This window comes from Rattus norvegicus, chromosome 9, assembly GCF_036323735.1.
Source record: "Rattus norvegicus strain BN/NHsdMcwi chromosome 9, GRCr8, whole genome shotgun sequence".
NCBI lineage: Eukaryota > Metazoa > Chordata > Mammalia > Rodentia > Muridae > Rattus > Rattus norvegicus.
Genome location: NC_086027.1, coordinates 47,120,839 through 47,138,470, shown reverse-complemented (window position 1 = coordinate 47,138,470; position 17,632 = coordinate 47,120,839). Strand labels below are relative to the sequence as shown.

Below are 17,632 nucleotides of genomic sequence, written 5' to 3'. Positions count from 1 at the left end.
CATGTGCACATCTTTGTTCCACAGCCTCAAGCCCTAGGCCGCATGTGACAGCTGAGCAAAGCCTGGGCCATCCAGAGCCAAAGACAGCATCAGCTGAACATTCAGGGATCGGATAAAATAGAAATGTATTTACAGCAGAGCCGTGGGCTCCTGAGCACAGTGGGTCTGCTGTGGCCTTTGGAGGTTCCCTACTCACACATGGCTTCTGCATTTATACGGAAGGGTCCTCAAACCCACCTACCTACCCAATAAATGCCCAACGGTAACTTAAAAACTTTGACAGTCCCTGTATTCACACACAGAGCTAACACTGCATTTAGCTGGCTGCATATGCTGTACACGAATACATGAACTTACAGTTTAGACTGTGCCTTCAACTTGTGTTTATGTGCAGGCTAGCATGCCTGTTCTGAGTGCCACCACTGCTGACATGAGCTGGTGTCCATGACCTGGCTGGAAGGCTTGGGACAAGGTCTCCAGAGTCCAGCATGGAGGCCTGAGGCAGAACACCTCACTGACAACACTGCTACAGTGACTTTAGGGACAATAATACATGAGGAGGCTTCTGGAAGATTTTAGCAATAAAAATTTAGTTACTGTATAACTAGTGATTATTTTTCGTTCTCCCTAATTTGAAGGACATGGACTTTGGAAGCTTGAATGGAAACTATGAAGGACAATCTTAAACACCTCTGCTCTTACTTTTCTGGGGGCTTTCCACTTCAGAGTTCATCTAAAGGCCCCATGTCTAGGCCATGCCATAGCAGACATGGGGCGTGACTGTGTGGAAGAAATGTCTCTGCTTCAGTGTCTCGGTCTGAATGACACATGGGGAGCAGTGCCAGTCAGCCTGGCTCAGAGAACTTGCACAGCTATTTCCTAGGGCACCGAACCCCTTGTGAATCTGGGTCTCTGTGCCGAGGCTGCTGCTGCAGAGGGTGCAACAGTCACTGGTTGTCTCCAAGTGCAGCTCAGAAGCAACACAGAGGCCATCACCCAGCACCAACAGTGACCTAGCTCGGAGCTTCTCTTCATGCTCTCTCTTCATTTCTCGCTGAAGCGGACAAGATTCTGAATGTCTATTTGGCTTCATTTCATGAGCAAAAGGCCTTAATGACATCAGAATACAGCATAAAAGAAGAGTACACTGCAGGTTGGTCTCCTGGCCTCCCTAGTATGTCAGAGGAAAAAAAGAAATGCAAACCTCAAATCCCAGTGCTGGGGTTTACCCCAAAGTCAGCCTTTTGGGGTGGGGTTCTGCATTCTGCTAAGCCCTGGAGGAGGAACAAGGAACCTCAGTGCTTGCTTTTCAGACCCATTTATCCCCTCAGAAGGGTGGCTGGCCCGCCCATAACAGACCATGGAGCCCTGACAGGAGCCTCTTGCTCAGGGCTGGGGGCGGGGGTTTGTCTAACCAGCCATTGCTCCTCTCGGGTATATAATGGTCCAGAGAGAGAGTCCCTGCAATAGACTAGGGGACAAGGGTGCGGTCTCTGTAGTTACTCTGTAGACCGCCCTCACCTGTATATGGTCTCTCTCTGCTTGGCCACAGCACAACCCTGGAAATGATGCCTTCCTGAGTCACCTCCATGGTATCAGGAGGGTATGGACCAGGAGCAAGGGATGGGAGGCTGTGGAATGCGCATGGAAGGAGGCTATGGGTGCTTTCTCCCCCATTCAGATGAGGCAAACAGATGGTGTTAGAGGCTTGCAGCACATGCTTTGAGGTGGAAGTATTCTTTCAAAGAGCCATCGAATGTCTGTCTGGTGACTAACAATGGGTGAGACACTAAACTGAAAGATGCCATAGAGCTGTCACCATGCTTCTACTAGGAGAGACATATAGACCTGCTTATGTGGAGACACAGAGGTGAGGCCTACCCTGGAGATCCTGCAGTGCTAGGATCTACAAAGAAGGACAGGCCTACTCAGCCTAGTTTACAGATCCGGTCTGGCATCTGGTATTCACTACGAACTGCTTCTGCAACTCCTAGACCTTACTCTTTTGGTGGAATCCAAACCAGAGAAAATCCTCCAAGTATGGTCAAGAAGTCTTGGGGAGAGAACAGAAGGGCTAAATTTGTGGGGGGTGGGTTTGTGAACATGAAAAATAGCAAGATACTAGAAACTCTGGTTTCTCTAAGTCACTCCAGGTTTTCCACCAGACTTGTGAAAAGAAATTCCCCTTCATCCAACTGGAGGTCAACACCGGAAACATGACTTAATATGAACCAGACAACGGAGAAGCCATTCACTATGTCTTACACAAGGCTTGTGGACTGATTCCTAGGTAACTTGGCTACTTTTATAGAAGACAATTACTCTCTGCCACATATAAATGTCCGGGTCACTGGCCATCCTGTTTCAGGAGCAGTACCATGTTAAAATTAAGAGCAACAGTGGCAAAACCCAGAGGGATCCCTCCTTCTCACAGCTCCAAGTCTCAAAACTGCCAAAACTTAAGCCTCATTCTTTTAGAACAGTTTGCTTTTTTTTGTTGTTCATTATTAACCTTATTTTATTAGTTAAAGAAAAAAAGATATCTAGATTTTATCTGGAACTAAACACATAATTTTTAAATTAAAAAAAAAGTTATTTCAAGAAAAAGCATATACCTCTCACTAGTACTTGTATTAAGAACAACCCTGAAGTCACATGCAACATGTAATCTGGGTATTGGCCTCGGTGGCATGTGCTCCTGTGTCCACAGTGGTGTCATCACCAAATGGAAAGAAATAGAAGCAAAGAAGTGTGACTGCAAGCTATTTGCTCTTGCACTCCCAGGACTACGCTGTGAAAGGTAAGCAGGAAGTGCAGTCCGATTCCATAGGGGCATCTAGGTAAACCAGTGGATAAGCATCTTTTTCTCGTCAAAAGGCAAGGAAGGTTAGCAATACACTTCAGGAATAGTATCAAATGTACAAATTCTTTTCAGACAGCATCCCTTTCTCTTGGAACAGGGCACACAAGATGTACAGGTAATAAATAGTTACACATCAGAAGATATTTGGTACAAGTAATCCCAGGCCAGCTAAGTATTGCAGTCACAGGCACCAGAAGAACATGTTACAAGCACTGAAGACACCACACAATCGGAATGAACAAGTCCTCTTGATGAAAGAATTTGGCAGGTATATACAATTCAGAAGAACAAAACGGCAAACTGTAAGGCATGAGATATTTCTTGGCAGACCTTGCTTTGACACCTTCCTTCTGTCCAGTTTGGTACACGGTGGCTGGACATATTCGGGCACTTTTGTCTGTCTTGTGACTAATTTTTCAAATATCTATTTGCAGCGCAATTTGGTCACCAGGTATGCTATGCTCAGAAAGAGCCACACAATCAGTAAATTGGGGCTCAGAGCTAATAGAGGAATGGAACAAAGGAGGCTGGGGTCTAGCCTTAGGTCTCGGATGGGCACCAGGCCGCTCAAGTTCTTCTGCGTGACTACCTCCCGTGTTCCAATGCTGTGAAAAGGAAAAGTTGGGAGAAAGGAAAAGAAAAGGGAAAAAGAAAAGAAAGGGGAAAAAAAAGGAAAGAAAAAGACACATGCGATGGGTTTACCCAAAAGTATGGGGAGAAAGGAGAACCAAAAGATAAGATTTAAAAAGAAAAATGGAATGAGCCACAACAGAAAGAAAAAAGAGATGCAGAGAAGTGTGAACAGAAGACCAAACAGAACCGCACAGTTACAGGAAGAGAAGGGGAGAAGAGAAGTGAAGATAAGAAAAGAATACTGCATCCGCCAAAGTAAACACACACAGGCTGAAGGATGGTTTTCCATGTTCACCCTCTCTCAGCTCGCCAAGCACAGCTCCATGCCGCCCGCCCACCCGCTGCCGTGCCGCATGCTGCAGATGAGCATCTCTGAGAAGCAAGCTGAACATGAAGAACCATGGGGTTTGACCTTCTCACAGACGCCTGGGTGCAAAGCTGCCTCTTGAGCCACACAAACAAGTCGTTCACCTGGGTGTCAATCCCAGGCCTCATCCTCCCACGCCTGCCTCAAGTCTTGGTGTGTCAGAGGGGGAAGCAATCTTGTCCCCCTACTTTGTAATGGACTGTTCTAGAAGATGGTCCTTCAAATGGAGTCTGCAAAATTCATACTGGAAATTGGGGGTTTTCCCTTCTTTTAATGCTAAAGAATCAATATCCTGGGGGCTGACTGTGGCTCAGTGGTAAGCTATGCTAATTAGCATGAGGTTTTGAAGCTGGATGGTACTTGGAACCACAGGACTGAGGAGCGGCATCCCTACCTAGCAAATGGCAACACTGACGCATGTCCCGTTCGGGGACGTGGCTGGCACTCTGAGGGAAGGGGGAAGTGAGTAGGCGGGGGCTCAAGACACCTTCTGTAGCTGTGAAAGCAAGGGGACACTGTGCAAGCACTGACTGATGATCACAATGTCTGCCAGGGCTGCCTGGTGGGGCCACTGAGGCTGCCTAGGAGGGCGGGCCTGCCTTTGAGGATTTCAGTTCCTAATATGGGACAGGGGCCACCTCTGTCTGTGTCATTATGTTCAGCCTCAGCCAGGTGGGTGCTGGCTTAGCCCGCACGGCTTACAGGAACTGAGTAGGTGAAAGGAGACCCAACTTCACGTTCATATACAGACTTCACGTCTCACGTGTGGGCAGCCACTCCAGATCAATTATTATTGCTACTTCTACCAGGGTGTGGATGTGGGTGCTTGTGTGTGTGTGTGTGTGTGTGTGTGTGTGTGTGTGTGTGTGTGTGTGTGTGTGTGTGTCTGCTAGCAAATTGAAGTTAAGGGTACCCACCGTAGAAATTTTATCTTCTAGCAGTTACAGACAGGGAGTGGGCTGAGTGAGATAGAGAAGGGAGAGCAGGAGGTGTGCTCATTTCCCTGGAAGCTCAGTCCTCCTCACTATCTTGGGGTCCTTCTTTTGTGAATAGTACAGCAAAACAGCCCTAACTTAACAGCCTCTGAGCCAAGAGTCTCAACACGCATCATATGCCAGGACACTGAGCAGGTGCAACTCATCAACCTGTGTTCAAATCCCTAGAGATATACAGAGGCGGAACCAAAAGAGCTGTGTCAGGTGTGAGGTTACAGTCCAGCTCTAGGTCTCCTCCTCCAAAGGGTCACGTTGAAGGCTTGGGCCGGGCCCCAGTGTAAGCTCAACATGAACAAAGGTGCTCATTGCTTTGAAGTGGCTGGCGAGGGCCCTGCCTTCATCAGTAAACTAATAGATTGAGAGACGGTAACTGTGGAAGATGGGGACCGGTTGGAGGATGCAGATCAGTACGGTATGTGCTTTTAAATTTTTTAAATTACATTTATTTGTTGCATAGGCATGTGCCATGTTGGGGGCGGGGGCTGTGTGACTTGCAAGAGTTGGTTCTCTCTTTCTACCATGTGGGTCCCAGTGATTAAACCCAGGTCATGCTTGGTGGCAAGGCTCTACCTACTAAGTCATCTCAACAGCCCTTAAAGTTGTTTTGACAGGTTCATACATTTATATCATGAATTTTAGTCATTTTCACCCCAAGCCTCTTCCTCTTCCTGTAGACATGCTTCTCCACAAGGGTCCTTTCTCCTTTCATGTGTTCCTTCTGTATGAGGCCCACTGGATTTAGTTTCTTGCCAGAGTGTGGATGGGAGGTTATTTACTGGAGCAAGGGCATGTGTCTTTAAAAGGTGGGTCTCGTCCCAGGCCTGTGTTGCTCCCTGGGTCCTGCTCTGTGTGAGCATCTGTGCTCGGCTGGCCAGCCATGCTAGGTATCTGCCTCACCCCAGTAAAGAAACAAACCAGCTGAAACTCGCAGACTGCGAGCGGAACCCTCTTCCCTTCCACTCCATTCTCAGGTTCTGTCACTGCAGTGGGAAACTGAGCCACACACACAAATCTGACCTGAGGAAGTGGGGTATCGTGGCCCTTTGATCATCAGACCCAGGAGGAATTCAGAAAAGTCTGGGGAAGCGACTTGAACGAATCTTCAAAGGCCATAAGCAGAGTCTAAAGGGCACCAGAGGCCGTCCATGTTCCATTCTAGCAAAGAGCTTTCCTGTATTTACCTGTATTTTGTCCTTGCCCTGTGGAAAGCTGTCAGAGCAGCCCCTGGTTAAGTTGTTGCACAGGCATTACTGGCTGCTTTTAACCAATTAATAGTAAGAACTGAGAACAAAAGGTCCGAGGCCCAGGTAAATCTGGGACAGGACACTGTAGCCTCTAAAGCGACTGGAGCTCATTCCTGTGTTGCTGCTGTGGGCCCCAGCTAGTGTGCCCCACTGAGAGGAGTCAGGGACATGATGCCTTTGCTCTTATCAATAGATTTGTCCACTGACTAAGCCGTAATTTACTGCATTACTACTGAGAGACAGTTGGAGGGTACCATGGCAGATGGTGGTCCCTAGGGATATATGCCTCTGAAGGACACTGGTCCTAGCCTTTACTGTGCCACCACAGGGACCCGATGGTGGTCCCTAGGGATATATGCCTCTGAAGGACACTGGTCCTAGCCTTTACTGTGCCACCACAGGGACCCGATGGTGGTCCCTAGGGATATATGCCTCTGAAGGACACTGGTCCTAGCCTTTACTGTGCCACCACAGGGACCCGATGGTGGTCCCTAGGGATATATGCCTCTGAAGGACACTGGTCCTAGCCTTTACTGTGCCACCACAGGGACCCGATGGTGGTCCCTAGGGATATATGCCTCTGAAGGACACTGGTCCTAGCCTTTACTGTGCCACCACAGGGACCCCGGCCTATTGCCCTCATATCCTCAGTAGTCAACATCTGTGGCTCACTAGTCAGGCTTCCTCCACACTGCGCAATTAATGGGGCACAGAACAGCTGCCACCCTCAAAACCAGGATCACATGGGGAGAGGTTAAAAGGGTACAAATATTCTGGATACAGACTCTGTTGTTTTTCTATCACCAGGGACAGAGGCATGGCATGAGTAACTTTAACAGAGAGGTTTAAATGAACTTGGAGACAGACAGGAGTGGAATGATACCATTTTTGCTCCTGTCAAGAGCCACGAGGAGCTCAGGTATCCCTTTGTGCGTTTGTGAGAAGGTCAAGTGCAGAAACGTACAGAAAGGATAAGAGGATCATACGCGTTAAAGGACTCAGTGAGAGGACAGATGGTGCAGAACGCTCAGGAGACGTGACTGTTGGAAACAGACTGTAACAGCATTGGTGACTACATCAAAGGAGACGGGAGGACCACTTTCTTATCCTTTCTTTTGGTATGCAGGGTAGGGAGCTTCCCAGCAGTGCTTGAAACAAGGCATCCATCAACAGAAGACAATTTGAATTCTGGGTTTCATTCTGCAAACACATCTGCTGCCTCAGAATCAGGACATCATTAGGGGGAGGTGGCCAGGGCACACAGACAGCTATCACCATAAAACACTCACACTGGACATTTTGCTCGGGAGAGCAATCTCTGTCCACTACTAGAGAGGCAGCAGAGCAAACCAGTGCAACCTGCAGACACAGTTCCTTCCCTGGAGTTTGGAAGTATACAGTGCATACACATATACTATGTAAAAGCAGCTGCCTGCTGAGAAAGCGGGGGCCCTGAACCCACCCACAGCCAGGTGACTCCCCATCATTGTGAACGGTCTGACCCAAGCCAGGTCAGTTCAGTTCTACTCAGAGTGCTGGCTTGTCCCCACTCCACCACCCCAGGCCTTCTAGGAGAATACTGAGTTTGACAGAGCCAGTAGTTTGTGTAGGAGTCAAACTCAAGTGTGCTGGAAATTTGCCCCAGGTGGAGCAGAGCCATGGCTCATCTGCAGTTTACACAGCAAAGGGAGAGCAAGTGGCTGGGCAGACACAGCCTGGCAGCAGCCTCACTCACCTGCGCATGCACTCCAGGGCTTGTGTGAAGACCTGCGGGGCCATGCCGTGCTCATGCTGCAGGATCAGACACTGCTCCAGGGTCACCGACATGGCTGTGCGGTCCTTGGCACTCTTGCAGCTGGTGAATCGGACCCCATTAAGGCGGCGACAGACCTGTGGCAGGAAACAGGCTCTTAGGAGAGGAAAAACCAGCAGAAAGGCAGCACCTTCAAGGGAGGGAGCTGGCCAGAGGTCTGGCAGGTACCCCAACAGTAACTATTCCTGGCCTGCTTGCCCGGCTCTCCAGCTCCGTGTCCTGCTGAGATGCTATCAGAGCCTAAGTTAACCCCTCCAAGCTTCATCTGCCCACCATTGCCATCCCTCAGAACTTGTCCCTTGTGTGTGTTTTCCCAAGGGAAATTCCTTCTAGAGATCTTTGGGCATCACTGTTTCACAATGACTCTTACCAGCTATCCCTTCTAAGCCATGCTAGACCTTCTTGGCACATCCAAGGAATGGGAGCAAAGGATAATTCAGCCAGGGAAAACTACTGTCACTCACAAGTGTGCCCTCCTCCCCACCCCCCGTCCCTGGACATACTAGTGTAACTCCTTTCCCACCACAAGAACACTGGGGTCATGCCTTTTCATTTCTAGATACATTCCTAGATTCCTGTCTCCTAGACACAGTAGTCCCTGGCACGAGAAGAGATCTGCGTGCCAGGTTCCCAGCCCACATCTGAGCTAGCTGTGGAACTCTGGCTAGGCCTCCCCACCTATGAAATGAGAAGCTAGGAGTGATGGGGTCTTCTGCTGATGAGCTGGGACTCTACTCACATACAGAAAGGAAAAGAAGATTCAGAAGAGAACAGCTTTCAGGGACATGGTGTCTAAGTGGCATGGCTTTGCTGCCCCAATTCACTGTCACCCACAGGTGATCATATGGGATGGGATATAAAATGGGTTATACAAAGGTCCCTGGGAACTCTGCATCCCTGAACTTCTATGATTGGAACTCTGATAGAAACAAAACCGACAGGACTGGAAGCTCTGCTTTCTGACTTGACAGGAAAATCACTGTCCCCACATCTAACTGATGATCATTCTGTGGTGTGCAGTAGACAGAACCACAGTCTCTAAACAGTGACACGCATGGGCGTGTGTGTCTGCACAGCCATCAGTCATTACACTATTCTAAGAACAGATCAGGGAGGGAAGGCGCCAGTCCACTGCTCAGCATCTGTCTGCCCCCTCTGACTGCAGCAAAGGCTGTCTCCCTGTGAAAGGGGCCATCACTTCATAGCTGTCCCCTCAGACTAACAGTAAGGGGCACTACCTACTCCCGCTCTGCTGCAAAGACCCAAGAGAAGGCATGTTCTCCTTCTGTGTTTCCGTCCCATTTCATGGACCCAGCATGACAATGCCAAACTAGAGCCCAAATGAAGAGAAACAGGAAAATGCAGTCTGTGAATCTTGCTAAGACTTTCGTCACTTAGTGTTTCAGAGTATGTTCCAATGTAATTATAAGCTCAAAGGGTGGACCCGCCCCACATCTCCCATGGGGTAAGGTCTTACAGCTGCCTGTTGTAGAACACAAGAGACGATACGCAGAGGAGAAGGTCTGCTTTCTAAAACACCATTCCACAAGCAGCTCAGCAGCCACACCGCTAGCAACTCAAACACTAAGCTCATCCAAGAAAACAGCTGGCCACCACAAAGACACCCTAAATCGGGGTCTAACAACAACTGGGAATGGTCTAGCAAGCACCAGGCTAGGCAGGGAATATTTGCTGCCACGGAAGTCAGGGCTGGAAGAACCTGACAGACTAGCATCTCCCACCACTGTGAGTGGGAAGAGTCAAACGGCATCTGCCTGTGCTCCTTCCCATCCTTGTCAGACCCAGGCAGGGAGGCTGAATGTCAGAGGGAGTGCCTCACATCCCCGAATCCCAGACCTGGCCAGGACATACTGCCATGAGGGGCACATGAGGGACTGACTAGGAAATCTCAGATACCCTGGCTCTTAGTGGAGCCCTGGCATTCCCTGACTAAAGCTCTGAGAAAATACTAGCAATGCAGGTGCTTGGGCCATGAGGAAGTCTGAACAGCAGTGCAGAGTAGGACTTCTTCAAGAAGCTACGAGAGACTGCTGGTCCCACTTGGAACCGCTCATGCCCAGGTACCAGAATCTCAGCTGGGATCACATGGCTATACCGGCTTCCTTTTTTTTTTTTTTTAAATTTATTTATTTATCATATAGGAGTACACTTTAGCTGTCCTCAGACACACCAGTAGAGGGCCTCAGATCTCATTATAGATGGTCGTGAGCCACCATGTGGTTACTGGGATTTGAACTCAGGACCTTTGGAAGAGCAGTCAGTGCTCTTAACCACTGAGCCATCTCTTCAGCCCCTATACTGGCTTCTTAAGAGACAACACAGCAGCCCGGCTGGCAAATGCTCCAGGAACAGATTCCACGTCTGTTGTGGGAATCTAGGTAACCCTGTCAGAATGAACTTCTGGGCTATGGTACTCAGGGTCCTCTAGCACCATGGAAACTATGCAGTGACCTCTCCTATGCAGTGGCAATCTCCTATGCTGTGGCCTCTCCTATGCTGTGGCCTCTCCTATGCAGTGGCCTCTCCTATGCAGTGACAATCTCCTATGCAGTGACAATCTCCTATGCAGTGACAATCTTCTATGCAGTGGCCTCTCCTATGCAGTGGCCTCTCCTATGCAGTGGCCTCTCCTATGCAGTGGCCTCTCCTATGCAGTGGCCTCTCCTATGCAGTGGCCTCTCCTATGCAGTGACCTCTCCTATGCAGTGACCTCTCCTATGCAGTGACCTCTCCTATGCAGTGACCTCTCCTATGCAGTGGCCTCTCCTATGCAGTGGCCTCTCCTATGCAGTGGCAATCTCCTATGCAGTGACAATCTCCTATGCAGTGACCTCTCCTATGCTGTGGCCTCTCCTATGCAGTGGCCTCTCCTATGCAGTGGCCTCTCCTATGCAGTGGCAATCTCCTATGCAGTGACAATCTCCTATGCAGTGACAATCTCCTATGCAGTGGCCTCTCCTATGCAGTGACAATCTCCTATGCAGTGGCCTTTCATATTCGGTGACCTCCCCTTGTGTCTACCACCAGGTGTTGGAGGAACCTGGGCAATGGAGTCCAGAGTCTTCCCAAACTGCTGAACCTATGCAATGATGACCTTTCCGTGTGGCCTTGTGTGGGAGAAGTCTGTGTTCCCCTTCCTGGTCTGTCTTCACTATAATGACTCTTGGAAGGAGAACCATGACACTTCAGCACTGTGACGGGTACCTCAGCAGCTTGCCAGAGGATGTCCACATTCTTATTCTTGCGTGCATGGACATTCTGTCCTAGAAACCGCAGCAGCTCTGGAAGGCAGGTCTGACTCCGAGATCGAGGTAGACCTGGAGGAGAAGAGGGAAGAGGGGCCACTCAGAGACACTGGTGCTGAGGAAGCATTCCTGCTTCACGGCAGGGAACAGGGGGAGGGAGGGAGATGTTTGAAAATCTGGACATGGCCAGGCTGAGCCCTAAATTTCCTTCCCAGCTGTTAGTGCCACTGTCAGAGGGTAGAGACTTTATCTTTTGTTGGCTTTCTCAAGAGGCTGGAGAAAGGAGTGCCAAAGGACACAATTACTCAGGTCTCTTGCCCCTGCAAGGGACAGTGAGCAAGAAGTGAGGGAATGCAGAATGCTCGGAACAATGGGTCTTGACTAGCAAGAAGATGGAAACCTTGGGAGATTCTGCAAGTGTAGCCTCCTAAGAGAGACCTCAGCCCACACTTGGAAGGAAGAATTTCTGAATGGTCCAGGGATGCCTAACCCCACTCATCCTTTTCACTAATCCCACTGCAGAAGTGTCCAAGCCCTTGGAAGACCTCCTTAACCCTTGGGACATCTTGCTTCACCTAAGAAACCTGAGACAAAAGTCAAAGACAAGGCAAGCACTTCTGAAGGCTGTGGGATTTTTCATACACACAACATTAAAGAGAAGGGCCTCAAGGTCACATCTGAGGAAACAGGTGAGGCCCCAGCTCAAGTGCAGCCTTCCTTTGGTGGCACAGGAATGACTCCCGCAGCCACTAACCATCCTCACTTGGAGAATGTGAAGCAGAAACACACAAGTAAGAAGCCTCGGGCTGGGGATTTAGCTCAGTGGTAGAGCGCTTACCTAGGAAGCGCAAGGCCCTGGGTTCAGTCCCCAGCTCCGAAAAAAAGAACCAAAAAAAAAAAAAAAAAAAGAAGCCTCCAGCCTACGAGGCCTGCGGTGCGTGACGAGGCTGTAGGAAGGGGAGCTTCATCGCTTCATCTTGATCAGGGCATTCACCACCCAGAGGAGACGAAATGGTCTTACCTCCCGACCTCCCGTCAGCTGCAGCCTCTCCCTGGCCTAGCCTGCAATGTTCATTTTAGTGACTACCTGCCCACTGGTGGGTCATGTGGACATGAGTGTAGGCAGGTGGAGGGACACTAGGGTTCTGGGAACCACAGTTCACGGATTCTTTCCTGGGGCTCATGGGCACATGGCCTGCCTCTCCCTGGCTGCCTGGCCTCTGTCTACAGGCCTTCTTATTCCCTGGACTTTACCCTCAGTCCATCTGCTTTTGTGCCTCCTGGGGGGGCGGTACTGGCAATGCTAGAAACTGCCCACCTTGAAAATGCTGGCCACAGAACTACCCTTGGTAACGTTCATTACCCCAACCCTATCCACCATCAGTGGTCCAGTTCCCTGCAAGTCCACAGCCGGTCTCTCCCCTTATAGCATAAAAACAAGATGCTATTGGGATTGGTGTGGCTCCCCAGGAGTTCTGAGGAAGAACTGGAGGACACCTCATTACAATTTAGTCTGGGAAGGGACTAAAGGCCAGAGACGCTCCTGGAACACTATGTGTGCTGGCAAGTTTCAAATCAAACCAGCTGGAGTTGTTTTGGAAGAGCAAGTCTGTGGTAGATTTTCTTGTTGATAACTGATGCTGTTATGGGAGGCTCACTCTATTGTGTGATGCCACCCTAGGTTGGTGGTCCTGAATTCTCTATAAGAAAGCAGGCTGAGAAAGTCATGGGGAACAAGCCAATAAGCTACACACCTCCATGGCCTCTCCATCACTTCTTACCTCCAGGTTCCTGCCCTCAGTTCCTACCCTGCCATCGAATCCAGGTTCCTGACTTGAGTTCCTCCTACCCTGATTCCTTTGATGATGCACTGTGATGTGGAGCATAGGCTGAAATAACCCTTTTTCTCCCCAAGTTGCTTTTGGTCATGTGTTGTATCATAGCAATAGATGCCCTAATTAGGACACTATAAAAGTGTCAATATGCTTAAAGTTCTCAAAGTGTTGGCTTCAGTGGACCTGGCGCTCAGTGAGAACCTTGCAGTGTGCCTCTGCCCAGGACCATGCCATGTCATCAGCTCACAGAGGAAGCAGGGTTGCCGCTGACAACCATCCTTCCTGGGGAGGATTTGTGCACAACACTGCAGCAGGACAAGCTGGGCAGTGCTCAGGCCTGGGTCCCCTCCTGCAGTCTAACAAGAGAGGCCAAGCAGAGGCAGCATAAGCACTGCCAAGTGAATGCCCATCCTCTCTGGGTCCTTAACTGTACACACTTAGGTTCCCAGCCCTTCCGCTCTCTGATGGGACACACACGATGCTGATGTCTCAGGATTCAGTGAGCATGGAACAGTTTGGGGTCTTTGGCCTAGTACTCCTCCTCAGTGACCCGCGAGTGCCCTCTGCACTGTTTCCTCATTGGCTCTCAGCTCTAGGGTCCATCTCGCCGTTAAGAGAACGCAAAGACAGCCTGCTTATCTTCCCAGTCCACATACTGGTTTCCTTTGGGGCCATCCCACACACAAGAGAAAAATTTCCAGTCAGGGACAGGCCTATGCTCTATGTGGAGCCCCAAGAGGCAGCTCTGTCTCACAGGCTAAGCATAGCAGAGGCTCAGGGGGTTCGCTGGGATGAATTCAGAGGACTTTCGCAGCTAAACACTTTGCTGAGCAGCTCTGGGGTTCTCCCGGGTGCTGTGACTGCCAGAACCCTCTCTTAAGTGTCCTTATGTCAGGTGGCTCTGTGGCGCAATGGATAGCGCATTGGACTTCTAGTGACGAAAGTGTCCTTATGTCGAGGACAGAGAACTGCAATGTGAGCACAACATGGACTTCCACTGCCTCTGAGGGACTGTGGCAGGGTCATCGTGCCCACAAATACTCAGTAGGAAGTATCTTTTCTGAATCTTACTGTATATGCCAGGGACAGAAATACATGGACAGCTCGTACAGAACCCCTGGACTGCCTCCAAGTCCCCCGGGTGCTCTCAGCAGGTGCTCGGTCTGTCGGGACATGTCTGGGGAGGGGCAGGGCAAAGTAGCAGAAAGCACTACATCATGTCTAGAGGAAGAGATCCAACTGCAGAAGGGGGGAGACGGGGTGCAACAGCCCAGCAGCTTTCCAGGGTGGGGCTCAAGCCAGGAGAATGGGGTCCCAGGCACGTGTGAGGCAGAGAAGGGAGCCCTCTAACATAACCATGGAGAATGGGGTCCCAGGCACGTGTGAGGCAGAGAAGGGAGCCTCTAACACAACCATGGAAGACTTGTGCACAACACTGCAGCAGGACGAGCTGGGCAGCGCTCAGGTCGGAAAACAGAGAGCCAGAACTCAGGCGTCCAAAATGAAGACTTCAGGGCAGCGTGGATCACATTAGGAGGGAAGGAATACTCACAGTCCTCTGGCAAAACCTCCTTGAACTGCTCAAAGTAGGAATTCAGCCGCACCAGGCTCTCCACATTGATGACTTCTTGTAGGGATGTGTCTCCAAACCTGGGGAGGATCGGGCAGCAGGAGAGGCCATGTCATCACCAGTGAGTTGAAAGCTGAGGAAACCTGGAGGATGGATTCTCCAGAGTACATAACCTGCAAGCCCAAACCCCACGTCTCTCTCCTTCCTGAAGCCATCCCTACAGTATTAGGGGCAGATTCACAAGCAGAAGCCACTGAGACTCTCTACGGGCGTGCCTAAGTACACTGGAGGGGGGGTCGTGAGTCATCTCCCTCACGCAGGTTCACATGTGGAAGGCTTGGGCTCTGAGCACCAGTGGGAGGTGACTGGATCCTGGTGGATTCACTGATGGATGATGCAGTTCCCAGTTACATCTCTAGCAGGAGCCAGGGCCTCGTTGGAGGCGGCAGACACTGGGATACATCTCTGTCCTCTGCACACTGTCTCCATCCTCTCTGTCTCTTGCACACTGTGGGGTAAGCTGTGCTCTCTGCCCCACTGTGTGGTTTCTACACGAAGATTTTCTGCCTTGCCATGCACAGGCTGAGGAGCAATTGAGCCAGCAACCATGGCTTGAAACTTCGGCAATCACAAGCCAAAATCAGCCCTCACTTCTTATGGTCTTTCATCCTGTTAAAGTTATTTTGTCACAGCAATGAGAAGTGGCCTAAGGCACCAGGCTCAGAGGCTGAAAGGCCAACTTGTATGTCACAGGCTCTCATCTTGGAGTTCATGTGCCCTCCTCCCTCAAAAGCACCTAGGAAAGGGGACGGCAGCAGGGGTGGGAGGGAGTGGAGAGCTTTTGGTGCTGCTTCTAGGAAATTGGCAGGAATATTCTACACTGGGCTAGAAAAAGGATGAAAGTTCAAGAAAAATACAGCCAAGGAATGGGTTCTTTGTATCTTGAACATCTTGATAAGTCCCTAGAAACAGTGACCTCAGGACCGACCCTATTCTTTGTATGTATCTAGAATGATATAAAGGCAGACTGGAAAAAAATTAAACCCACCTTATTTAGCATCTGCTGAGGTTATACCATAATGCTGTCTGTACCTTTTTTTTTTCCCCTTTAATCCTCCCTCCCTCCCTCCCTCCAGACCTGCCTGGCTGTCTGAGCTGGCTTAGTCAAGGGACCAAGGACATCCTGCCTGGGTCTGAAGTCACTCTGCTGTGAACACTAAGTATCCCCTGGGCTGGCCTGGGACCTCTTTCCTCATCAGGTGTGTCTGGCCTGTGCCCACTACCAGTTGTAAGAGAGACCATTCTAAATGCCTGAGGTAAGCAGTGGATACTACGTGCATGGAAAGTGCTAAACAGAAAAACAAACAAAGGATGAAAAGGCCCTGCCGTTGTGTAGTCTGAGACCTGGACCCTCAGCCCAGCCTGCTGCCACACTGCTCTATGACCTACTAGCATTCGCCTCAAAGGCAGTGCTCCCTCCTGCTCAACACAGACGGGACTTGTCGCTGTCCTGTCCAGAAACTGCTCAACAGCGACTGGATGCAGGGATGCCATTCTTTCTCCTGGGACACCTCCAGCTGCAGCTCCACAAGAGCCCACTCTCCTCAAAATAGCTTCTTCTAACTCCTGCCTCAGGGAGGCTCTGTCTCCTGGGCTGGTGCCTCAGCCTGGGCCCAGTCACCATCTCCTCTGAACTTGACCTTCTACTTTGTCCTGATCTCAGGGCAGGCACCGACCCACTGTCCCATCCAGGAGCCCAGGCCACAGTCTACTTCTGCTCCACATACCTGCTGGCCTCTCTCAGACACGATACCATGCTCCAGCTGAGCAGCTCCTCAGCAGCACTGTGGCCCAGCCTCACCAGCAACATCATCCAATTTCCCTCGAATCCTTTCTACCCACGGCCAGAAAGAAGTATGACTAGAACATGTTACTCTGATCGCGCCCCGCTCCACTAAAAGTTGTCCGACGTTTCCCAGTACCCAAGGTGTATTTCCCTAGTTAGGGTGGGCTCACAGTCCCAGCTCCCTAGACACCGAGCACCCGGCCGCACAGGCGTCAGCACACACCTCTCGGCCAGTGTCTGTTGCTCATTGATGCCCACGTTGAAGAGGACGGGCTGCACCCGCAGCAGCATGCCGCTCTGGATCTCTCTGGGGAGAGAGTCAAACAGTGGGCCTGGCAGAGGAATCCGCACGTTAAAGCCATCCCTGGTGGAGAGAGAAAACGCAAAGACGGGGTGAGGTCAGGACGCTGGTGGTGGAGGACACACCCAAAGCACACTTTAGAGCCCTGGGTGATGCTCTGGCTAGGGCCGTTCAATGCCCACTCAGACATTTAACACCTTACATTACAAAATTGACATGGGTCTGGGAAGGCTGTAGGCCATGTTCCAAAGAGTAAAAATAAAAGCAAAGAACAGAGACAGGCACAGTGAGGCCCCACTGTGGATGGAGACAGGGAAGCCCCGCTGTTGACGGAATGTTAGATGACAATCTTACCGGTTTCCTGTGATGACTGGCAGCATGTCACTAGAAGCATTCGAAGTGGCCTGAGTGACTTTAAAGGTCACATTCCTCAGGTCCATGATCCCAAGGCTCATGTCCTCCAACATGGCCAACTCCTCTCCTGAAATTAAACAGTTACATATCCTGGTGATGTTTGAACTCTTTAACATCTGGAAGGAAGGGCCAGGAGAGGCTCAGATAGAACCATGCTTGCGGCCCTGGGGTCACGTCCAAGCTGGGGGTCTCACCATAGGTGCTCAGCAGGCTCTCAAACTGGGCCAGGAGCCCGATGGTATAGAGCTGCCGTAGGAAGCCACCATCGTGCAGGCAGTTCCTCAGCTTGATGATAAAGCCACAGATGAGGGCGGTCAGCTGTGGAGAGGCACGGGGTGATGTCAGAAGAGTGAGCCTTTTCTCCCCAACCAGTTACCAGCACATGCCCTGTCTCTTTGTTTCCACTTAAGGGACATCAGCAACGTCTTATCATCCCTTGGGGTGCGGGGCTGGGGATCCAGGGACACCCTGGCTGTAAGACCACG

General features: G+C 50.5%; 1 protein-coding gene across 15 annotated transcripts in view; it reads right to left on the bottom strand.

Moving 5' to 3' along the window:
• Inpp4a (inositol polyphosphate-4-phosphatase type I A) overlaps nucleotides 1-17,632 on the bottom strand; it is a 118,328-nt gene that overhangs the window by 3,921 nt on the left and 96,775 nt on the right. For 8 of the 15 annotated variants that reach the window (XM_039084224.2, XM_063267768.1, XM_039084225.2 and 5 more), the window contains 7 exons: nucleotides 17,342-17,465; nucleotides 17,088-17,214; nucleotides 16,656-16,796; nucleotides 14,569-14,666; nucleotides 11,141-11,253; nucleotides 7,838-7,992; nucleotides 1,217-3,468 (listed from right to left, as the gene is read on the bottom strand). In XM_039084224.2, coding sequence (XP_038940152.1) covers nucleotides 3,288-3,468; nucleotides 7,838-7,992; nucleotides 11,141-11,253; nucleotides 14,569-14,666; nucleotides 16,656-16,796; nucleotides 17,088-17,214; nucleotides 17,342-17,465 — 939 coding nt within the window. In that variant the 3' untranslated portion in view covers nucleotides 1,217-3,287. Of the gene's footprint in view, nucleotides 1-1,216; nucleotides 3,469-7,837; nucleotides 7,993-11,140; nucleotides 11,254-14,568; nucleotides 14,667-16,655; nucleotides 16,797-17,087; nucleotides 17,215-17,341; nucleotides 17,466-17,632 lie in introns of those variants that run through there. The other 7 variants (XM_039084233.2, XM_063267766.1, XM_039084241.2 and 4 more) reach the window with 1 other exon arrangement.